Source organism: Rhinolophus ferrumequinum, chromosome 21, assembly GCF_004115265.2.
Source record: "Rhinolophus ferrumequinum isolate MPI-CBG mRhiFer1 chromosome 21, mRhiFer1_v1.p, whole genome shotgun sequence".
NCBI classification, from domain to species: Eukaryota; Metazoa; Chordata; class Mammalia; order Chiroptera; family Rhinolophidae; genus Rhinolophus; species Rhinolophus ferrumequinum.
In genome coordinates, this window is record NC_046304.1 from 12,662,305 (window position 1) to 12,678,713 (window position 16,409).

Sequence of the window (16,409 nt, forward strand, 5' to 3'; positions counted from 1 at the left end):
CTGCCGCCTCCCGCCGGCTGAGGCCCCGCCCCCGCCCGTCCCCGACCCCGCCCGTCCCCGACCCCGCCCGTCCCCGACCCCCCCGTCCCCCCGCAGACAGAGGCCGGAGGCTGGCTGGTGCAGCGATGTTTAATGGCAATTTGTAGAAATCAAGCCCATGCACAAGTAGAAAGTGCTCGTGGGACCGGCAGGAGGCCCCCGCCGCGCTCGGGAACCACAAGTCCGGCCGTGCAGCCTTCCCCGCGGCGCCTTAAATAGATTCTTCACTATACTCTGTATGTTACATATGTACAAGCCCCCTCCCCTCGGGGGACGGGGCGGGACTCCGCAACGTGTTCCTATATACAGCCCCCCTTTGGCCCCTAGGTTGGCCAGAGTCGGAGTGAGGGGGGAAGACAAGGCCAGAAAGGGAGGAAACAGACGCAAACATGCGGAGTCGGGTGCGGGCACGGTCAGCCCTGAAACACGAGGGGCGCGCGCACAGCGAAGGCAGAGGTGGGGCCAGGCGGATACATTCAGAGACGCATTGAACAAATAAATAAGGCAAGTCAGGAAGGGGTCGAGGCGGGTGCAGGCAGGGAAAGAGATGTGGAGAAGGGGCAGGCAGGGCTCTGGAGGTCACAGCTGAAGATGCAGGTTTGTGGGGCGTGGGTCTTCTGGACCCAGGGACCAAAAGAGGAGGCAAGACCCAGAGGGAAGAGCAGAGAGGTGGAGGAGCTGGGGGTGGCGGTGGGAAAGGGAGTTCAGCACTTTGGAGGGGTGGAGGCTGGAGACCTAGGAAGGGCTCCAACTAAAGTGACAGGGAAAGCTGCCGACAGGGGGCTCTCCCTCCCCCAGAGAGTCCTCTCCCTTAAGACTGCAAGAAGCGGCCCCCAGGGTGGTGAGAAAGGCGTGAAGAGGTCAGGTGGCCAGTCCTGGCTGGGGAAGCCCTTCCAGCTCCTGGTTCTGCTTCAGTTCCCTCATCCTGCAGAGAGACAAAGACGACGTCAGAAGAGACCAGCAGATCTGGTGGGGTGACAACAGGAGAAAGGATGAGTACCTGTGTCGGCAGCGCCGCAGGAATCTCATGATCTTCCTGGCTGCCTGGTCCTGCTTCTTGGTGAGAAAGGAGCCTCTGGTGGAAGACAGAAAGGATGAGGAGACCTCACACAACACTCAGGCATCCCTTGCCTTCAGCCCCTTAGGGGACCCTAGCAGGGAAGGGCAGGGGGCAGGACAGTGAGCTGGGAGTTGGGGCCCTGGGCAGTCGGCAGGCACAGGGCTTAAGCGCGGGCCGCACTTGTTGCGAGCAGGTAGGCTGCCCGTGGGCCGGCGGCGGTAGGAGCGGTAGTGCTGCTGGATGAGCACAGCTGCTCGACGGCTCTGCTGAAATCGCTTCTGTTCATAGTAGCTTCGGAACTTGCTCTGGATCAGGATGGCCGCCTGGGTCATCTTCTTATAGAGTGCAAACTGCAGGGGTGGGGAGGAGGAATAAGAGCCTGAAATGGAGACCCAAACCCCTCAGGGTCATCCCCCCAAGTTCAGTTGATGTAAGTCTTTCTCTAATCAGTCATGGAAAGGCTGAATCATCACAGACAACCTCACACCAGGTCTCATGCCTAATACCTTAAGTGCAATCCAGGTCAGCTTGTGGAGAGAGAAGGGGAGTTAGGGCTCCAGCATCCATCTGGATGCTCTGGGCTGGAATGCATGTGTGTGAGTGTGGGTTAGTGGTTGCGCTTGAGGGGGGAATCTCACCTGCTTGTACTTCCGGTAGCAGCGCTGGATCACAGCTGCTGCCACCTCCTGCTGCTCCTTCAGCCTCCGGCCCTAAGGGGTGAAAAGGAAGTCTTAGCACCTAAGGGCCCCGCTAATATATGTGTGACCGGTCCTTCCATTCTTGCCTGGGGTCCCCTGACCCTTCACCCCGTCTGAGGCCTGTCTCGCTGGATGACTGCTGTTCCTCCCCAAGTCCTGGGAGCCCACAGTCTCCCTTGACTCGAGATTGTGTAATTCATCCTGAGACCGCCCTCCCCCACCCCAGCCCTCTGACCTTGTACTTTCGGAAGGCCATCTGGATGACTCGGGCTGCCTCATACAGTTCCCGCTGCTCATGATCCGATAATGTCAGCAGGGCAAAATCACTCTCCATCTTGCCACTGGCAGATGCAGAGAGAAACTCTGCCCAGGAAGGCGCTGGAGGGAGAGCCAGGCGACCCCGCTCAAAAGGCAGTTCACTGTAGGGACAAGGAGAAAGGAAGTCAAGGGGTATCCAAAATCCCTCTTCCTGGCTAGGGATTGCTGTGAAGAGAGACCCCCGGCAACAGAGCCCGGAAAGAGCGACTTCAGAGCTCACTAGCCAGTTCAAACCCCCTTCTCAGAGGCTCTGGGGACTCTGCCAGAATGGAGCTTTGCCTATAGGGAAGTTGCCTTCCTCCCACCTTCCCCTGAAGAAGAATCCGGAGGCTCTGTCCTGAGCTGCTCACCTGGGAGGGGCTGAGCTGGGGAAATGGTCCACGTTCTCCAGATAGCTGGCTAGCCAGGACATGGTCTCACTGAGCCCCACGGCCCCTGTCCGCTCCCGCACTGGGGCTCCAGCCTCAGGCAGCCCCACGAAGTCCTCTCGTTTAATCCGCTCTGGTGTGGCTTCAATGATCTGCTTGGCCAGTGAGATCATGTCCACCTAGATGAAGAAGCTGGGTGAGCCTTCAGGGGCCCCAACTGCCAAATGTTCCTGCCCTGCCACAGCTGTAAACTCAGGCCACTTCCTGTCTTGTTCTTCCTCTCTCTACCAGCCGGTGAGGCCTCAGGGATTGCTGTCCTTTCTAACCCTGTCTTTCTCGGCCACTTTTCCAGATTCATTCATTTATATTTATTGGCCTGCCACGTGTGTTGAGATGTAGAGAATATAGGAGAGGAAGGACATACTCCAAATGGAGATTCAAGAGCTGAGCAAATGAAGGATTTGGCCTTCCAGGCCAGCTGCCCACTGTCCCCCTGTCGCTGCCCTGTGGCAGTGGGCCAGGACAACCTACCCGCAGGCTTGGCCATGCCTGCCACCCCACCAAGAACCAACTCAGTGCTCACTGACCACATAACAACCTATTGCATGGCTCCAGCCTTGCCTTTACTCCAACCCTGAAGCCAGCAGCACTTCCTGCTGTCCACATGCAACAGCCTACCTTGTGCAGGTCTCAAGTTTTTGTACTTAAGAGTGCTACCCAGTTAATCTATCAGTCTCTCAAAGCAGATACATCCCCAGGTTCTAGAAGAGAAGTATGCTGCTACACTTGAAGATTCACTCTCATTCATTCCACAAGACTTTCTTAGCCTTTACCACGTGCAAGCCTCCTCCTCACTAAAGGTCATTGCTAAATACCTCCATGTTGGCAATCTCTCTCCTCCACACGTGTCCCAACTTCCCTCCATCACTCTGGTTCCCCAAGAAGCTTGTCTCCTCATGGAGCCAGACTCAGTCTGTTTCATGGACTAGTCGGCCTCACCTCACCCCTGCACCCCACTCTCTAGCCCTCATAATTCCATCAACATAAGCAGTACCGGGATCACGTCCACAGCTGGTGGGCTGTCAGCTTCCTCTGGAGCAGCCCCTGCATCCAGGGCTGGTGGGAGAGCAGGAGGAGGGGGTGGGGACCCTTTGGGGTTGGTGGCTTCATAGTCCATGAGGAGTATGGGGGTTTCCGGGGCACCAGAGGAGAGCTGGCCGGGGAGCACCTCCTCCATAGTAATCTCAGCAGCCGGCAGAGGAGCGGGGGGAGGACTCCCATCTGGGGCGCTGGAATAGGCTGATGTGACGGAGAAAGTGCCTTCTGACAGCTCTGAGGGTGAGGAAACACTGCTCAGACCTGTGAGGTGAGGGAAGAAAGTGAGGGCAGCAGGAGCCACCCCCCCCCCGTCCCTGGGTTGCCTTGCTCGCAATCTCCATGCCCTTGTTAGTATTAGCTCCCCACCCCTGCCTCCTCGGTTGCCCTCCTCACACTTGTCTCTTTCTGTTCAGCTTTCCCTTGGCCTATCCTCCCACCCACATCCCCCTCCTAAAAAGGTTCGGGGCAACCCTCACCAGTGTCTGGGCTGGAGGAGGGTGGTGACAGGGCAGGTGGGGGCTCCGCTGAAGCTTCCTGTCTCTGCAGTTCCTCAAGGCAGCGGGCAAGGCGCACGTGACCCCGGGAATGAGCCACGGACAGGGGGAGACGGCCCAGAGAGTCGGGAATGCTCAGTGCCTGTCGGTTCCAACGGAAAAGGAGCACAGCAGCTTCCAGGTGTCCCAGCGCACAAGCCCACATCTGAGGAGGGGCAGGGAGAGGATGGGAGGAGCAGGAGGGTGGAGGTGGAGATGAGGCCTGGGGCCCTTCCTCCGGGTGGCTAGGTCTTCAGTCCCTTGCCCTCCCCACTCCTTCCCTGCAGGTCTTCCCTTTAAAGCACCCTCCCCATTTCTCACTGCCCCACATGCACTCAGGAATCCAGCATCCTCACCAGAGGGGTGCAAGAGAAATGATCCACGTTGAGTGGGTCAACCTCTTGCTCTAAGTCCAAGCTTCCAGTCTCCACACTCCTGGAGGGTTTGGGAAAGGGACAGAGTGGGAACATCAGAACTGAAGGGACAGGGAAGCAAGTTGTCTAGAAGCACTATGGTCAGTGGGATGAGGCAGTCAGAGATTAACCAATGTAGGGAAGGCAAGAAGTCATTGTTGTAACTTTGGATATTAAAATTCCCCCCAATACAAATGCTCTTCCAACCCCTCTTCCTTTCTCCTACAGAGACCCAGCTCCCTCTTGGCAGGGCTCCAGGTCCTCCTCAGTCCCCTGACACTGCTGTCCCAATGGCTGCCCAGTCCCCTCCCTGTTGCCCCTGCTCACCGCCACTGGCTCAGGGTCTCGATGAGGCGTGCGTAGCCCTGGGCAGCGGCCAGGTGCAGAAGGCTCATGCCCCGGAAGGGGCTTCCGTGGGCCAGACGTTCAGGACCCCTCCAGGTGGAGCGTGGGATCATGCTTTCTACCAAGACCACCACCCGTGCCTCGAACCCGGGCCCCTGGCCTTCATCCTGCAGTACACACACCCTTATGCAGAGATCTGAGCATCTGGTCCCTTGGTTTGGGATGGCCTTGACCACCCCACACCATCTCAGCTTCTAATTCTGCCCCTTTCCACACTTCCCACTCCAGGTTCCCACCACCCAGACCACTGATGGCCCATCGGTTCTTCCAGTTTGAGTTCCTGGGTGTCCCCCACTCCCATAGCCAACTTCCTCCAGCGCCTCTGGCAGCCAGACCTCACACACCCTTGCCCATGCTGTGCCTTCAGCTCAGATCAGTGCCATATCCACAAATGGCTTCTCCCCCTCAGAACCCAGAGTCCTCTCCCAGTCTTCTTCCTTTAGAGATTCAGGACCCGCAGAGTGCTGAGCACCAACCCTCCTGATCCCCTCCCCCAACCTCTCCTTCACCTCCACCCTTCTTCAGACCAGAAATAGTCTGAAGCCTGTCATGCCAAAAGGGTGCCCAGAATAGCCACTCTTGCCACAGGGAGGGGTTGGGAGCAGGGTGACATCAGGGATTAGGGAGGAGGCTGGGGACGGGAGAGTGAGGAGTCATACACCAGAGCCATTTTTTTAAGGAAGACCCTCCCCCTGTTCTCCACTATGGACCTCCGTCATGGAAGTACCTGGACTGGAGGTACATCAGGACCCTGGCAGGGTGCCTGCCCAGTTGCTGCAATCTCTGCCATCCTCTTCTCCATCTGCTCCAGTCGCTCCAGTATGGACATCCGGAACTGGTTGTCTGAGGGGGAACGGGTGTGGGAGACTGAGTGGGCAGGGGCTAGATGACGCCCTAAACACCAGAACTGGACCTATCCTAGGATCTGGGAGGTGAAGACAAAACCATATTCTTTTCTTCTCCAAAACAACAGTCCCTTTACCCACCCACCTTTGAAAAACAGCTCATCGAGATTCAGCCCTTAAATTCGGGCTCTTAATACTACTTATCAGCCTAGGACTAGAATCCAGAACCACAATTGTGTCTTTTAAGACACAGAGACAGTAGGAATTCCCACCTGGCATCCAGCCTGGAGCTGCCCCAGATCACACATACACACACACTCCCTTAGTCTTTTCCTAGGTTAACTGTTCTGTCTTTTCTTCTTGCCCCAGACACTACCTTTGTCCCCCATGCTGGGGCTGAAGGACTCCAGGGTCCCTGTTCTCTGCTACCTACTGCCCAAAAGAGCTCAGGGACTATGCTTTGAAAAGCACCACCCCCTCCTCCCAGCCCCCCGCAGCTGTCCACAAAGAGGATGGCAGGGAGGGAAGGTGACAGAGATGGATAGCCATGTCCATTCCTCCTCCTCCCCGCCAGCCCATGCACGAATACACACGCACACACACATCCCAAGCTATATCTGTCCCCTCTTGAGATCATACAAGGACAAGGAGGGGAGGCGGGAGGGGATCAGAGCCATAGGAAAACAGGCACAGAGAAACAGGGAGGGGATCAGGGATGTTCTGAGATGCCAGACAGGAGGGCATGAAGGTACAGAAGTGATGGTGGGGAGGAGGGTGGAAAATGATGAGCAGAGAGCCAAGCGCCACAGAGAGGAGAGCAGGAAGGAGAAACAAAGTGAGAAGAAAGGAAGGACAAAGGAGAGCTGGGGACTATCAAACAAGCAACAAGGAAGAGAAGAAGACGGACAAGACCCTGGTCCAAGGAGAACTAGGAATAGAAAGAAGAGGGAATGGGGCGACCCACAGGAGAGATGGCCCAACACAGACTAGGCAGGGACAGGAAACTAAGGTGAGGAGCAGTCACAGCAGGACACAATAGGACTAGGAGACCTGGCAAGATTCCAAGGTCGGCTGCTGGAAACCCCCACACACACTCGGGCTTTGTGAGGAGGCAGCTCTGAGAGGGAGGCAAGCTAGGGGCGAGCCCCATGAGGGCAAGAAGGAGGGACGGGAGGAGGCAGCACACTCAACAGGATGATGGCAGAACTGAGGCAACAACAGAGACACCCAGAGGAGGAGTCGGAGAAGAGCAAACCTTGAGAAAGAAGCAGGAGCAGAGAAATACCATTCTCAAAGCCACAGGAGGGATAACCAGTAAAAGGAACAAACACAGTTCTAGATTTAAATAAATACACACACATATACGTGTACGTACATGTGTCCCTGTGCTTGTATAAGAAAGTGTGTTTGTATGAGAAAGTATACCATGATATTCAAGTAGCGGATATTACTGAGTAGTAAAACAGGCAATTTTCATTTTCTATCTTGTGCTTTTTTGTAATTTCCAAACTTCCTATAATAAACACGTATCTTTATTATTAGAGGGAAAAACAAGAAAATTACAATACATATACATGTAAATATATACACATATAGGTATGTGTGTATATACACACAAACACGTACACCCTTATATACTGGGGGTGCAAAAAAATGTATAAAAGTGGACACTTTGGTCAATGTTGCTCAAGCAGTAGTGCTGTAATCAGAAGTATCTGGACACTGATGGTAACCACTTGGAGCACCTCTTGTAATTGCAGAAGTCAAACATGACTCGTATTCATCTTTTGTTATTGGTATATATTGAGTATTACAATTTTAAGTTTTTTCCTTTCTTAAAATGTGTAAACATTTTTTGGCACTATTTGTATACACACACACACACACACACACACACACACACATCCCACATACAAAGATGGCTTCAAGATTTACGGGGAAAAGGAGATGAAGGAAGTTTGCTGCTGCATTTAGAAATGACAAAGCAGGACTTGAGAAAAGACTGATAAAGTGTGGGCTAGGTGGGGGCCACCTGACTGAGGGGTCTAGGAGTGTCACGCTCATAGGTTGTGGGGGCTAACACTTGGGGTCAGAGGGCTAGGTACTTACCATCTAGTGACAACCAGTCGAGCTGAGTACTAGGCAGTGACAGGAATCGGCGGGCTCGATACTCAAAGAGCACAGAAGCAGAAAGGGGCCCCTCCCGCCCGGCCACCTGCAAAGACACCAGCCCTACCTCATGGGCTGGGGAGGGCAGGATAAGTGAGAAGGGCTCTCTTTCTCCAGCTCCTTCCCTGGCACCCTGTGTCAGAGCCACAGATGAGCATTGCATATCAAGCTCTCCAGCTCCCCTGCTGTGGGTGAACAGGCCCCTGGCTTTGGTGGCCTTCGCACTGAGAAGGGATTTCATTCATTCAAGAACTTAATACATGCTATGGGCCAGAGACCCCTGGGACTCTAAACCCTGTAGTTAAGGATGTTTGTTACTCAGCACAAAGGCCTGGAAGCTGAGGGTCAAGAGACACCTATACTTGTAAACAATTTCATGGTGGATAAACAAACCCCTTGGTCTCCTAAGATCAGAGTCTGGAGGTCACGACCCTGGGGGAAGGAGTGTTAGCTGCTCACCAATGGTCTCTAGTGAGAGTTATGTCCCAGGGTCTCAATATCTATAGTCTTGAGAATGAAACCACCAGGCCTTGGTCCCAGGACTAGGGGCTGAGACTGTTCTTCCCAAGCCGCAGCTTCTCTGGTCTCATCCCCTTTCCTTTCATGAACCACTGAGCAGAGTTGTTGAGATTGGGGGAGAACACACTCACAGACAACAAAGCCGTCAACCTGTCACTCTGGTGACCCTTGGGGGTCCCACAGTAAGGCTGACAGTTGAGTGCAGGGTAAGGGGCAAGGTTGGTGGCCAAAAAGGCAGAGACAAGCCTTGGCAATGACGTCTAGACCAGTGCTGTCCAAACAAACTTTCCTCAACAATGGAAATGTTTATCTGCACTGTTCAATAGCGTAGCTAGTGAGCACTCAAAATGTGGTTAGTGTGACTGAGGAACTGAATTTTAAATTTTATTTATCTCAATAGGCACATATGGCTAATCGCTACCATTCTTGACAGCGCAGGTCTAGAAGCCCATGTCCTGCAGTCCCAAGACGGGTTAGAGGAGACTAACATCTCTCCCTTCTCATTCTCCCAAGAGCTCCCTGGATTAGAGCCAGAGACTCTGACTCTAAGCCAGAGGCCTGGATAGACATTAGGGACAAATGACTGACCTTACCTGAGGGGAGGTCAAGGACCCAAGAAAGAAGGTGTCTGTAAGGTGACTGGTCAGGTAAGGAGGAGGTTTCTCAGACCAGAACCTAGACCTTTTGACACCTAAGCCCAGACTCATTTGCCTGCCGGGGGCCATGGGGCTCGGCCTCAGGACTAGATGAGGTCCTAGTGCTCTCAGGAGCAACCCAACACACTGGTGCCCAGTGCTTCCCGGAAGTCCTCACTGCCCATGTTAGTTCCTTCTTGACGATTCCCAATCCCCATACCGGGACAGTAGCAGCGTAAGACACCAGGCTGGACAAGTGAGGCTGGCACTGCGATGTGATCGAAGACACAGGAATAATGCTCGGCGGCCTCTGTCCAGGGACCTGTGATGAGCACCTTGACCCCACCCTGCAGACAGAAGTCAGAGAGCTATGTGACCGGACCTCTGCAGTGTATTCACTCACAGACTCATTCGTTAATGCAGACACCCCGAGAATATCTACTCCGTGGCGGGCCCGGTGCTAGATAGTCTGGCGGTACAGGGATTGGACAGGACCCAGTGGCGTGAGGTCAGCTCATCTGTCCCTCCCCAACCTCTCTGCCGACCTGGAATCTGCCAGAAACGGGAACTCACTGCCTCCCCCAAGGCTACCAACTCATTTGCAGAGAGCTGTCATTGGGAGGAAGTCCTTTTCTTAGTTCCTCCTTTCCCTCTCTGGGGCAGCATAAAGCAGAACTTCTTCACTGCTGAAGACAGTCTTTTCATTTCCCAAGGTCTGTAGTCACATCCCAGCTGTGTTTTCTCTTCTCCATGCTGAGCTGCCCCAATTCCCTCCCCGTGAAACAGTCACCAAGGGAACCTGGGCACTTGGGGGACTCACACAGCCACAGCTACCACGTAGAAGGGGGAGGAAGGGAAAAGGGTGAGTCAGAACTGTGGAAACAGGAAAGAAGCTACACTTTGTGGAAAGATAGAGGCTTGGAGGAGAACAGCGCAGCCGTGGGAACTAGGCCTCAGACTATGGGGTAAGAGGGATGGAGGAGTGAGGAGAGAAGCCTGACACTCACCTCCGGGTAGGACCACTCTGGGGAGAAGTCTGTGATGGTGCTAAGAGCAGGAGAGAGCTGGGGGGTTGGGGCAGGGATGCTTGGCGCTTCGTCACTGATGAGTTCTCCCATAAGGTCTGGGAATGATGAAAGACTGAAGGGCTCCAGCTCGCTGGCCCCGCCAGCTCCTCCAAACAAGGCCTCCCCTCTTCCGACCCGGCCGGATGGCTCCAAGGGGGCAGGTGAGGGCGAGGGTGAAGGAGGGGGTGAAGGTGCAGGTGGGGCAGGCCCCTGGGCCTTGAGCTCCTCCCCACTGTCATCATCTTGAATGAAGAAGCAGTTTCCTCTTCTCCCACCTGCTCCCGACTGTGGAGGGGGACCCCGGGCAGCTGCCTGGGGCTCCAGGGCAGCAGCAGGCTCTAGGGCGGAACAGAGGGCATGGGCGGCCTCTGCCTCGGGGAAGTCTGGGCTTACCCCCTGCCCTCCTCCATATGTCTGGCCCCTCTGGGGGCTGTTGAGAAAACGATCAGGGTCAAAGGCAGGGCTGGGAGGTGCTGGTGGGGCAGAGGGCTCAGAGCCTACAACCACAGCCAAGCTCATGGAAGGCCGAGGATCAGGCTGAGGAGCCAAGTGTCTGGTGGGTGTCAAGCCCCCAGTACGCTGCTCCAGTCCCGTCAGGAGGAGGATAGCGGTGCCTCCTCTTGACGAACCCCCTCGAGAGGTGGGAGGGCTAGGTCTTATCTCTAGGGGTTCTGCAAAGCCTGATGAAGAGGAGGAAGAGGAGGAAGAAGATGGGGAGGTGTGTGCCTTGGGGAGCTCTGGGGGAAGTGGGGCCATTAGTGGAGGGGGCTCGGGGGGATGGGGTTGGGGAATAGAGGTCAGAGTTAGAGCTCGGGGCTCCACTTTGGGAGAGATGATGCGGTGTTTCGTGCTGCTACATTTGTGGGTAAGGCTCCCGGAACCTGGAGTGGAAAGAGGTGGGAAGGAGAGAAGGAACATGATACATCTTTCTCCAGCCTTCCCTTACTAGAAGCCTTCTTGCATTTCCTGGGACTTCGCTATATACCAGAGTTGTAATACTGACTGTGGCCACTGGGAGGCAGCCGACATGCTTCTCCTCCCCCACTTTCTTCTCCCCAAATAAAACAGGACTGGAGAGGCATTGCAGATTGGACTGAGAGAGCTTGGAAGAGCAGCTGAGAGAAACAGGTAAAGGTATAGAACAAGGACAAAAGAACAGACACAAGGGGGTACCAAGTAGGAATAAAGCTAAGGCTGGGTGTAAGTGGTAAAGCTGCAGTGGAAGGAGTTGCTAAGGGTAGAAGATAAAGAGTCGGGGCCAGTAAAAGTAAAAGGAGCTGGGGCCAGTGTGCACCCAAATGGGAAGGCTTCTGTTTATCTGGCCCATCTTTCTGGAATATGCAAAAGATATGCAAATTTGCATGCAAATTCCCCTCGCTTGAGTAAGTACAGTGTGATTAGGCAAGGAAGGGAGTACCAAGGTCAGGGGTCACTAACCAAGGCCCCCACTGCAGAGACAGGCATGGGTTCGGGGTGCAGGCTTGGTCGGGTGGGTATCCAGGATCTGCTGCACCAGCTGCTCTACAGAGAACTCCTCTGTCCCGTTCCCACAGCTCCACTTGATGCCATGAACTAGAGGAGAGTTGGGGGGAAGTGCTGTGGGACCACCACAAAACAGTCCCCAGAGCACCTTGATGGCTCCTCCAAGCCCCTGAGATGCTCCAAGCCTTCTGGCCAGGTGAACAGATGCCAGCAGCCTCAAGACTGCTTGCATTTGTAGCTCACAGCTGTCCCTTCTCCACATTCCAACACCTTAGAACTCACCAGGAAGCCTAGCACCCCCGCCGGAAAGCACCCTCCTGGCTTGGAGGGAAATGGTCACCTCACAGGCTCCTGGTGCCTTTGGGAGAACCCTGTTTCCACTCCCCATGGAGCACTGTCCTAGCCCTGCTGCCTTACACATGGGCTTCAGCTGTCCCAACAGCTCCTCCCGGGACCACTTCAGCCACTCTCGACGGTCGCTGCTGATGGAACAAAAGATGGGGCTGCAGCCCTTTCCACAATCCTCCAGGGCTGGGACGTTCAGGTAGTGCACAAGGACGATGTCAGGGTTCTGGGGCACAAAGGTACATACACAGAGCACCATGGGGTCCTGAGGTCCAGGGGCTCGGCTTCCTAGTCTTCACTTTCTTCCTGGGTACCCCCCAACCTCACTCCCAAGTTCTGGCTTTCTCTATCCCCAAGCCCCTCTCTCTTCCCAGGCTCCTTTTCGCACTCAGAACCTAGTCATCCTTCCCCTGCATCCTTTTAGACCCCACCTCCCTCAAAAAGCCAGGAAGAGGGTGGCTTCCTGAGCTCTTCTGTCCTTACCTGGAGCAGCCAGTAGCAGCGCCGATGGAATGTGGGGACGATGGAAGAGTGAACGTAGCAGCCATAGAGACACTGCCAGGAGACAGGCTGGGGTGGGGGGAGGGCTAGTCTGCTCCCCAACTCTTCCTCTGTTCAGTCCCTTTGCAGGAATCCCAATCTTTCTACCAGTTCCTCTTCAACCTTCACCCACCCCACCTATTTCACACACCTTTAAAATCCCAGCACCCCAAGTCACAGATGAAGGATAGGAGAAGGGAACAGGGGGACCAGGGCCCTACAATGAGGACTACGTTTGAGACATGGGACTATCTAGAAATCGGAGGGCAGGGCAAGAACACATCTGAGATGAGGAGCAATGATTTGGGGAAGAGAAGCCTGTGCTTAGAGGTTCTGTATGTGGATCCCTGAGGGAAACACAAAGCAGGTGAGGGGACTGAGCATCAGTGCCCCCCGGGGGAGGCATGGCCTAAGGCCTGGAGAGTTGGGTCACTGAGGGAAATAGGAAGCAGAGAGCGGGCTAAGCTCTCAGCCAGCTGATGCAAAGTGAGTGAAAAGGGAAGAGTGCCTGGGAGGGTGGTGAGGCAATGTCACCAAGCCCTGGCAGGGCTGGAACCCAGCTAAGGGTGAAGGAGGGCGGGCCAGGGCGGATGGGCTGGACGCCTCGCTTACCTCCATGCCCTGGACCTTCAGCTTCATGTGGTCCTCTCGGGTGGTCTTCCCATCCTTCCGCTTCTTCCACAGGTAACCATCCTTCCGGTACTTCACCTTCTTACGATTGTAGAGGATAATGGAGCCATTCTGAGGTCTGAGGAGGGAAGAGTTCGCCTCGAATTCTGTGAACAGAACCTAGGACCCGTGCCACTCTCCATCTTCACAAACTTTCTCACCTTGTCTTTGGGGCACAGGATAGCCACTCATCGTGCTTCTCAAAGGTGATCAAGTAGGATGCAATCTCCTGTAGGAGTGGAGGTACTCAGGTGGATGTCCCCTTCATAATCTCAGCCTGGCCTCTCAGTCACCCCCTCAGTCTGACTCTCCGCTGAATTCGCTAGCTAGTGGAGGATGCTGCCAGGTCTATGGGCCCAGCAAGGCCCACTGCCCTAAGAATCCTAGGTTCCATTCCAGGTTCTAGCACAGACAAAAGTGTAACCCCACCTTTTCTCCTTCCCACCTGGGGCTTTTATCTCAGGGGCAGGTCCAAGCTCTTCATCATCCATTCTTTGTAGTGTGTACTTTTTTACTCTCTCCAAATTCCACTTTTGTGTCACTTCCTGACTCAAAAAACGTCAATGGTTTGACACTGCCAGGAATTCCAGATTCTTCAGCCTGACTCCAAGATTCTCCCTAACCAGGCGTCAAGCCATCATTCCCACGTTCCCACTGTTTACTCGTATTGCACCTACCAGTCCTGCCAGACTGGTCCACTGATTCTTCCCTGGACATGCCCTGAGCAGTAACCTCCTGAATGTTAGTGCCCTACAAGTCTGAAGTGCTGTGTGCACATCTCTCCAACTCTGGAAATCCTAGTCATTCTACAGACCAAATTCCTTCCCGGCTCCATGAAACCCTGCTCACCCCCCAGCCCTTCCTGCATTTACAAACACACACACACACACACCCTTTTACCGACAGTTCTTTTCTAATCGAATAATCGGATCAATAATGATCAACCACCAAGTATATACAAAGCACTGTGTGTGGGGAGTACAGAAGGTGTGTAACACAGGACCATACCCTCCAGAAAGAGCCAGCTGATGCTGTTAAAAAGCCAGCTGATGTGGGGGTTAAAAGCAGGGGATGTTGAGTTAGATAAAGTACATGAGGCACTTTATGAGTCGGTTTCCTCCTCTAGTCCACAGGATAACAGTGCCTGCTTTACAGTGTTGTTAGAGGGCTGAATGAGATAACGCAGGTCAAGTGCTTAGCACAGTGCCGTTTGTAAGAAGTACTTTACGGGGGATAGCTATTATTTTTACCCAGGTGGCTATGCCAAGGAGAGAGCTCCTACAAGATGCTGATCTTTAGACCTCTCCTATGATCCAAAGAGCCCAGAACAGTACTTTGCACTTGGGAGTGTGGACAGACCCAGGAAGACCCCCATTCACCCTCCTCGCGCCCACCAGGACTTGCTAGGCCCTAATCCTCCAGGCTCCCTAGAAAACCTCATTTGTATTCCACCGTAGCCGCTCTGGAGGCAGCAGCGGACAGCGAGGAAGACACTCCAGCAGCTTCTTGGGGAGAAAGATCTTCAGGTGGTGGCTGTTCTCTAGAGGGAATTAGAAGTGAGGGCTTAGTGTGCTGGCCCAGGGGTAAAGGGCTGAATCAAGAGCATTGGGGGAAACTGAACCCATGACAAGGAGAGCAGGGATTCAAGAATTACAGGGTCACCACAGTGTGGAGGGAGAAAAAGGCTGTGCTCAAACTGGGAACTTGGATTATCAACTCACCAGCAACCTCGGTGATGTCCTTGGTATTCATGGTGAGGGCTCCACGGGCAAGGTCACCCCCGGCCTGAGGGGCCGGGGGGAGGGGGAGTCTGTGCTGGGAAGGGAGAGAACAGGTCATGGCAGAAGCCCCCACACTTATCCAGGATGAGGAGGATGAGGTGGGAGAGGGAATACAGAACTGGGTCATGATATCTGAGAAAGATGAGGAAGAAAGAGGAAGGGGTTAGACTCTGATGTTTTGAGCCAGGGAACGGAGGAGGAGAAACCAGACACGGTGCCAGGAACCAACGTGAGTAGGGAGACGCGACAGAAGAGAGTAATCAGGAAGAGTAGGGTGGGGGAGGGGAGAAAGCTGGCAAGGCTGGCCCCCTACGATGAGCTCTTGCGAAGGCTGGGGCTTCGGTGGGGTCAGGTACTGGGGGCTGGGACACAGGGCATGGGGTCCTTGGAGAATGGTGTGGCAAATGAGAGCTTGGATGCTGGGGGTTGGGCAAGAGATCTAAGTCCGACTGTAGAGCTAGGCCTTGGAAGACACACCCTGAGTTCTCGCTATTTGATTTTTCCAAGAGGAAGCGCGGACCTGATAACGGATCCTAACCTCTCCCTCTGGTCCAGGTTGGTCAAGGCCTAGTACTATCTGGGCTAGACACCCAGGAATCAGCTTCCCACCATCAGGATTACCCATCCTCCATCGTGCGGCTGACAGCCCTTTCCACCCCCTACCCACCTCTCCCCCCACCCTCCCCAAACGCCTCTGCCTCCCCTGGCCTCCAGGCCTACCCTACACTATCACTCTGGATCCAGCCTAAGCCCGGACCCTCCTGGGGGAACAGATGGAAGCTCGCGGAGGCTCTCAGCGCGGGCTCCGCCAGGTGTCCGGGGATGAAGGGGGGGAGGCGGCCTGTCGGAGCTCAGCGGCGTGTTGGAGAGCCTGGGTTGGGGTAAGGACTCCGCCCCTGGGCGCAGGTGCGCAGTCCGCGCTAGGCCGCCCGCCAGGGTGCGGAGGTGGCCGGGGACGGCCCCCCACGGCGGGGCGGTGGTCCCGGGAGAAGCTCTGAGGTGGGAGGGTCCTGCCTCCCGTCTGCATGGAGGGATGTTCTGGAGAAGCTGCGGGGCAGAGTCCGCGGGCGCGCGGCGGGCGAGGGGCAGCGGGAGTGCGGGGGTCCCCCAGACAGTCTCGGCGCGGCAGGTCAGCCGTGGGGCCCTACGCCGAGCGGCGCCCCCTGGCGCGGGGGAGGAGGACGGAAGCGGGCAGTGGGGGCGAACCCGGAGGAGGGGTGGTGGTCCCCGGCGCGGCGAGCCACGTCCGGGCGGGTGGAGCTGCGCCCCCTGGCGCGGGGGCGGAGAGGCGGGCGAGAGGCCCTGGCTCTTACCTCCTGGGGTCCCGCGGGTGACGGCGGCAGCGGCCATTCTACCCCACACCGACCCCCCCCCAGCGCCGGCTGACAGCGGCGTCCGACGTCAGTGCGCACGGGGCGGGGCCTC

The 16,409-nt window shown here is 55.5% G+C and overlaps 1 protein-coding gene across 10 annotated transcripts; it reads right to left on the reverse strand.

The window, feature by feature from the left end:
- Positions 1-739: 739 nt before the first annotated feature.
- CAMTA2 (calmodulin binding transcription activator 2) lies at positions 740-16,396 on the reverse strand. Of its 10 annotated transcripts, none has more exons than XM_033090548.1 (23): positions 16,298-16,396; positions 14,925-15,018; positions 14,640-14,743; positions 13,365-13,432; positions 13,147-13,282; positions 12,478-12,564; positions 12,067-12,220; positions 11,605-11,739; positions 10,108-11,048; positions 9,321-9,447; positions 7,887-8,021; positions 5,660-5,775; positions 4,855-5,039; positions 4,471-4,549; positions 4,058-4,280; positions 3,538-3,842; positions 2,466-2,662; positions 2,033-2,216; positions 1,738-1,809; positions 1,606-1,626; positions 1,280-1,449; positions 1,040-1,114; positions 740-964 (listed from the first exon to the last, which is right to left on the reverse strand). In XM_033090548.1, exons 2-23 carry the CDS (start codon positions 14,953-14,955, stop codon positions 901-903), a joined length of 3,609 nt encoding a protein of 1,202 aa, XP_032946439.1. In that variant the 5' UTR covers positions 14,956-15,018; positions 16,298-16,396; the 3' UTR covers positions 740-900. The 10 variants fall into 10 exon arrangements, with proteins under 10 accessions (XP_032946439.1, XP_032946440.1, XP_032946433.1 ...); XM_033090549.1 differs by having other exon boundaries at positions 14,925-15,013; positions 16,298-16,382; XM_033090542.1 differs by lacking the exon at positions 16,298-16,396 and having other exon boundaries at positions 12,478-12,549; positions 14,925-15,256.
- Between the last annotated feature and the right edge of the window lie 13 nt (positions 16,397-16,409).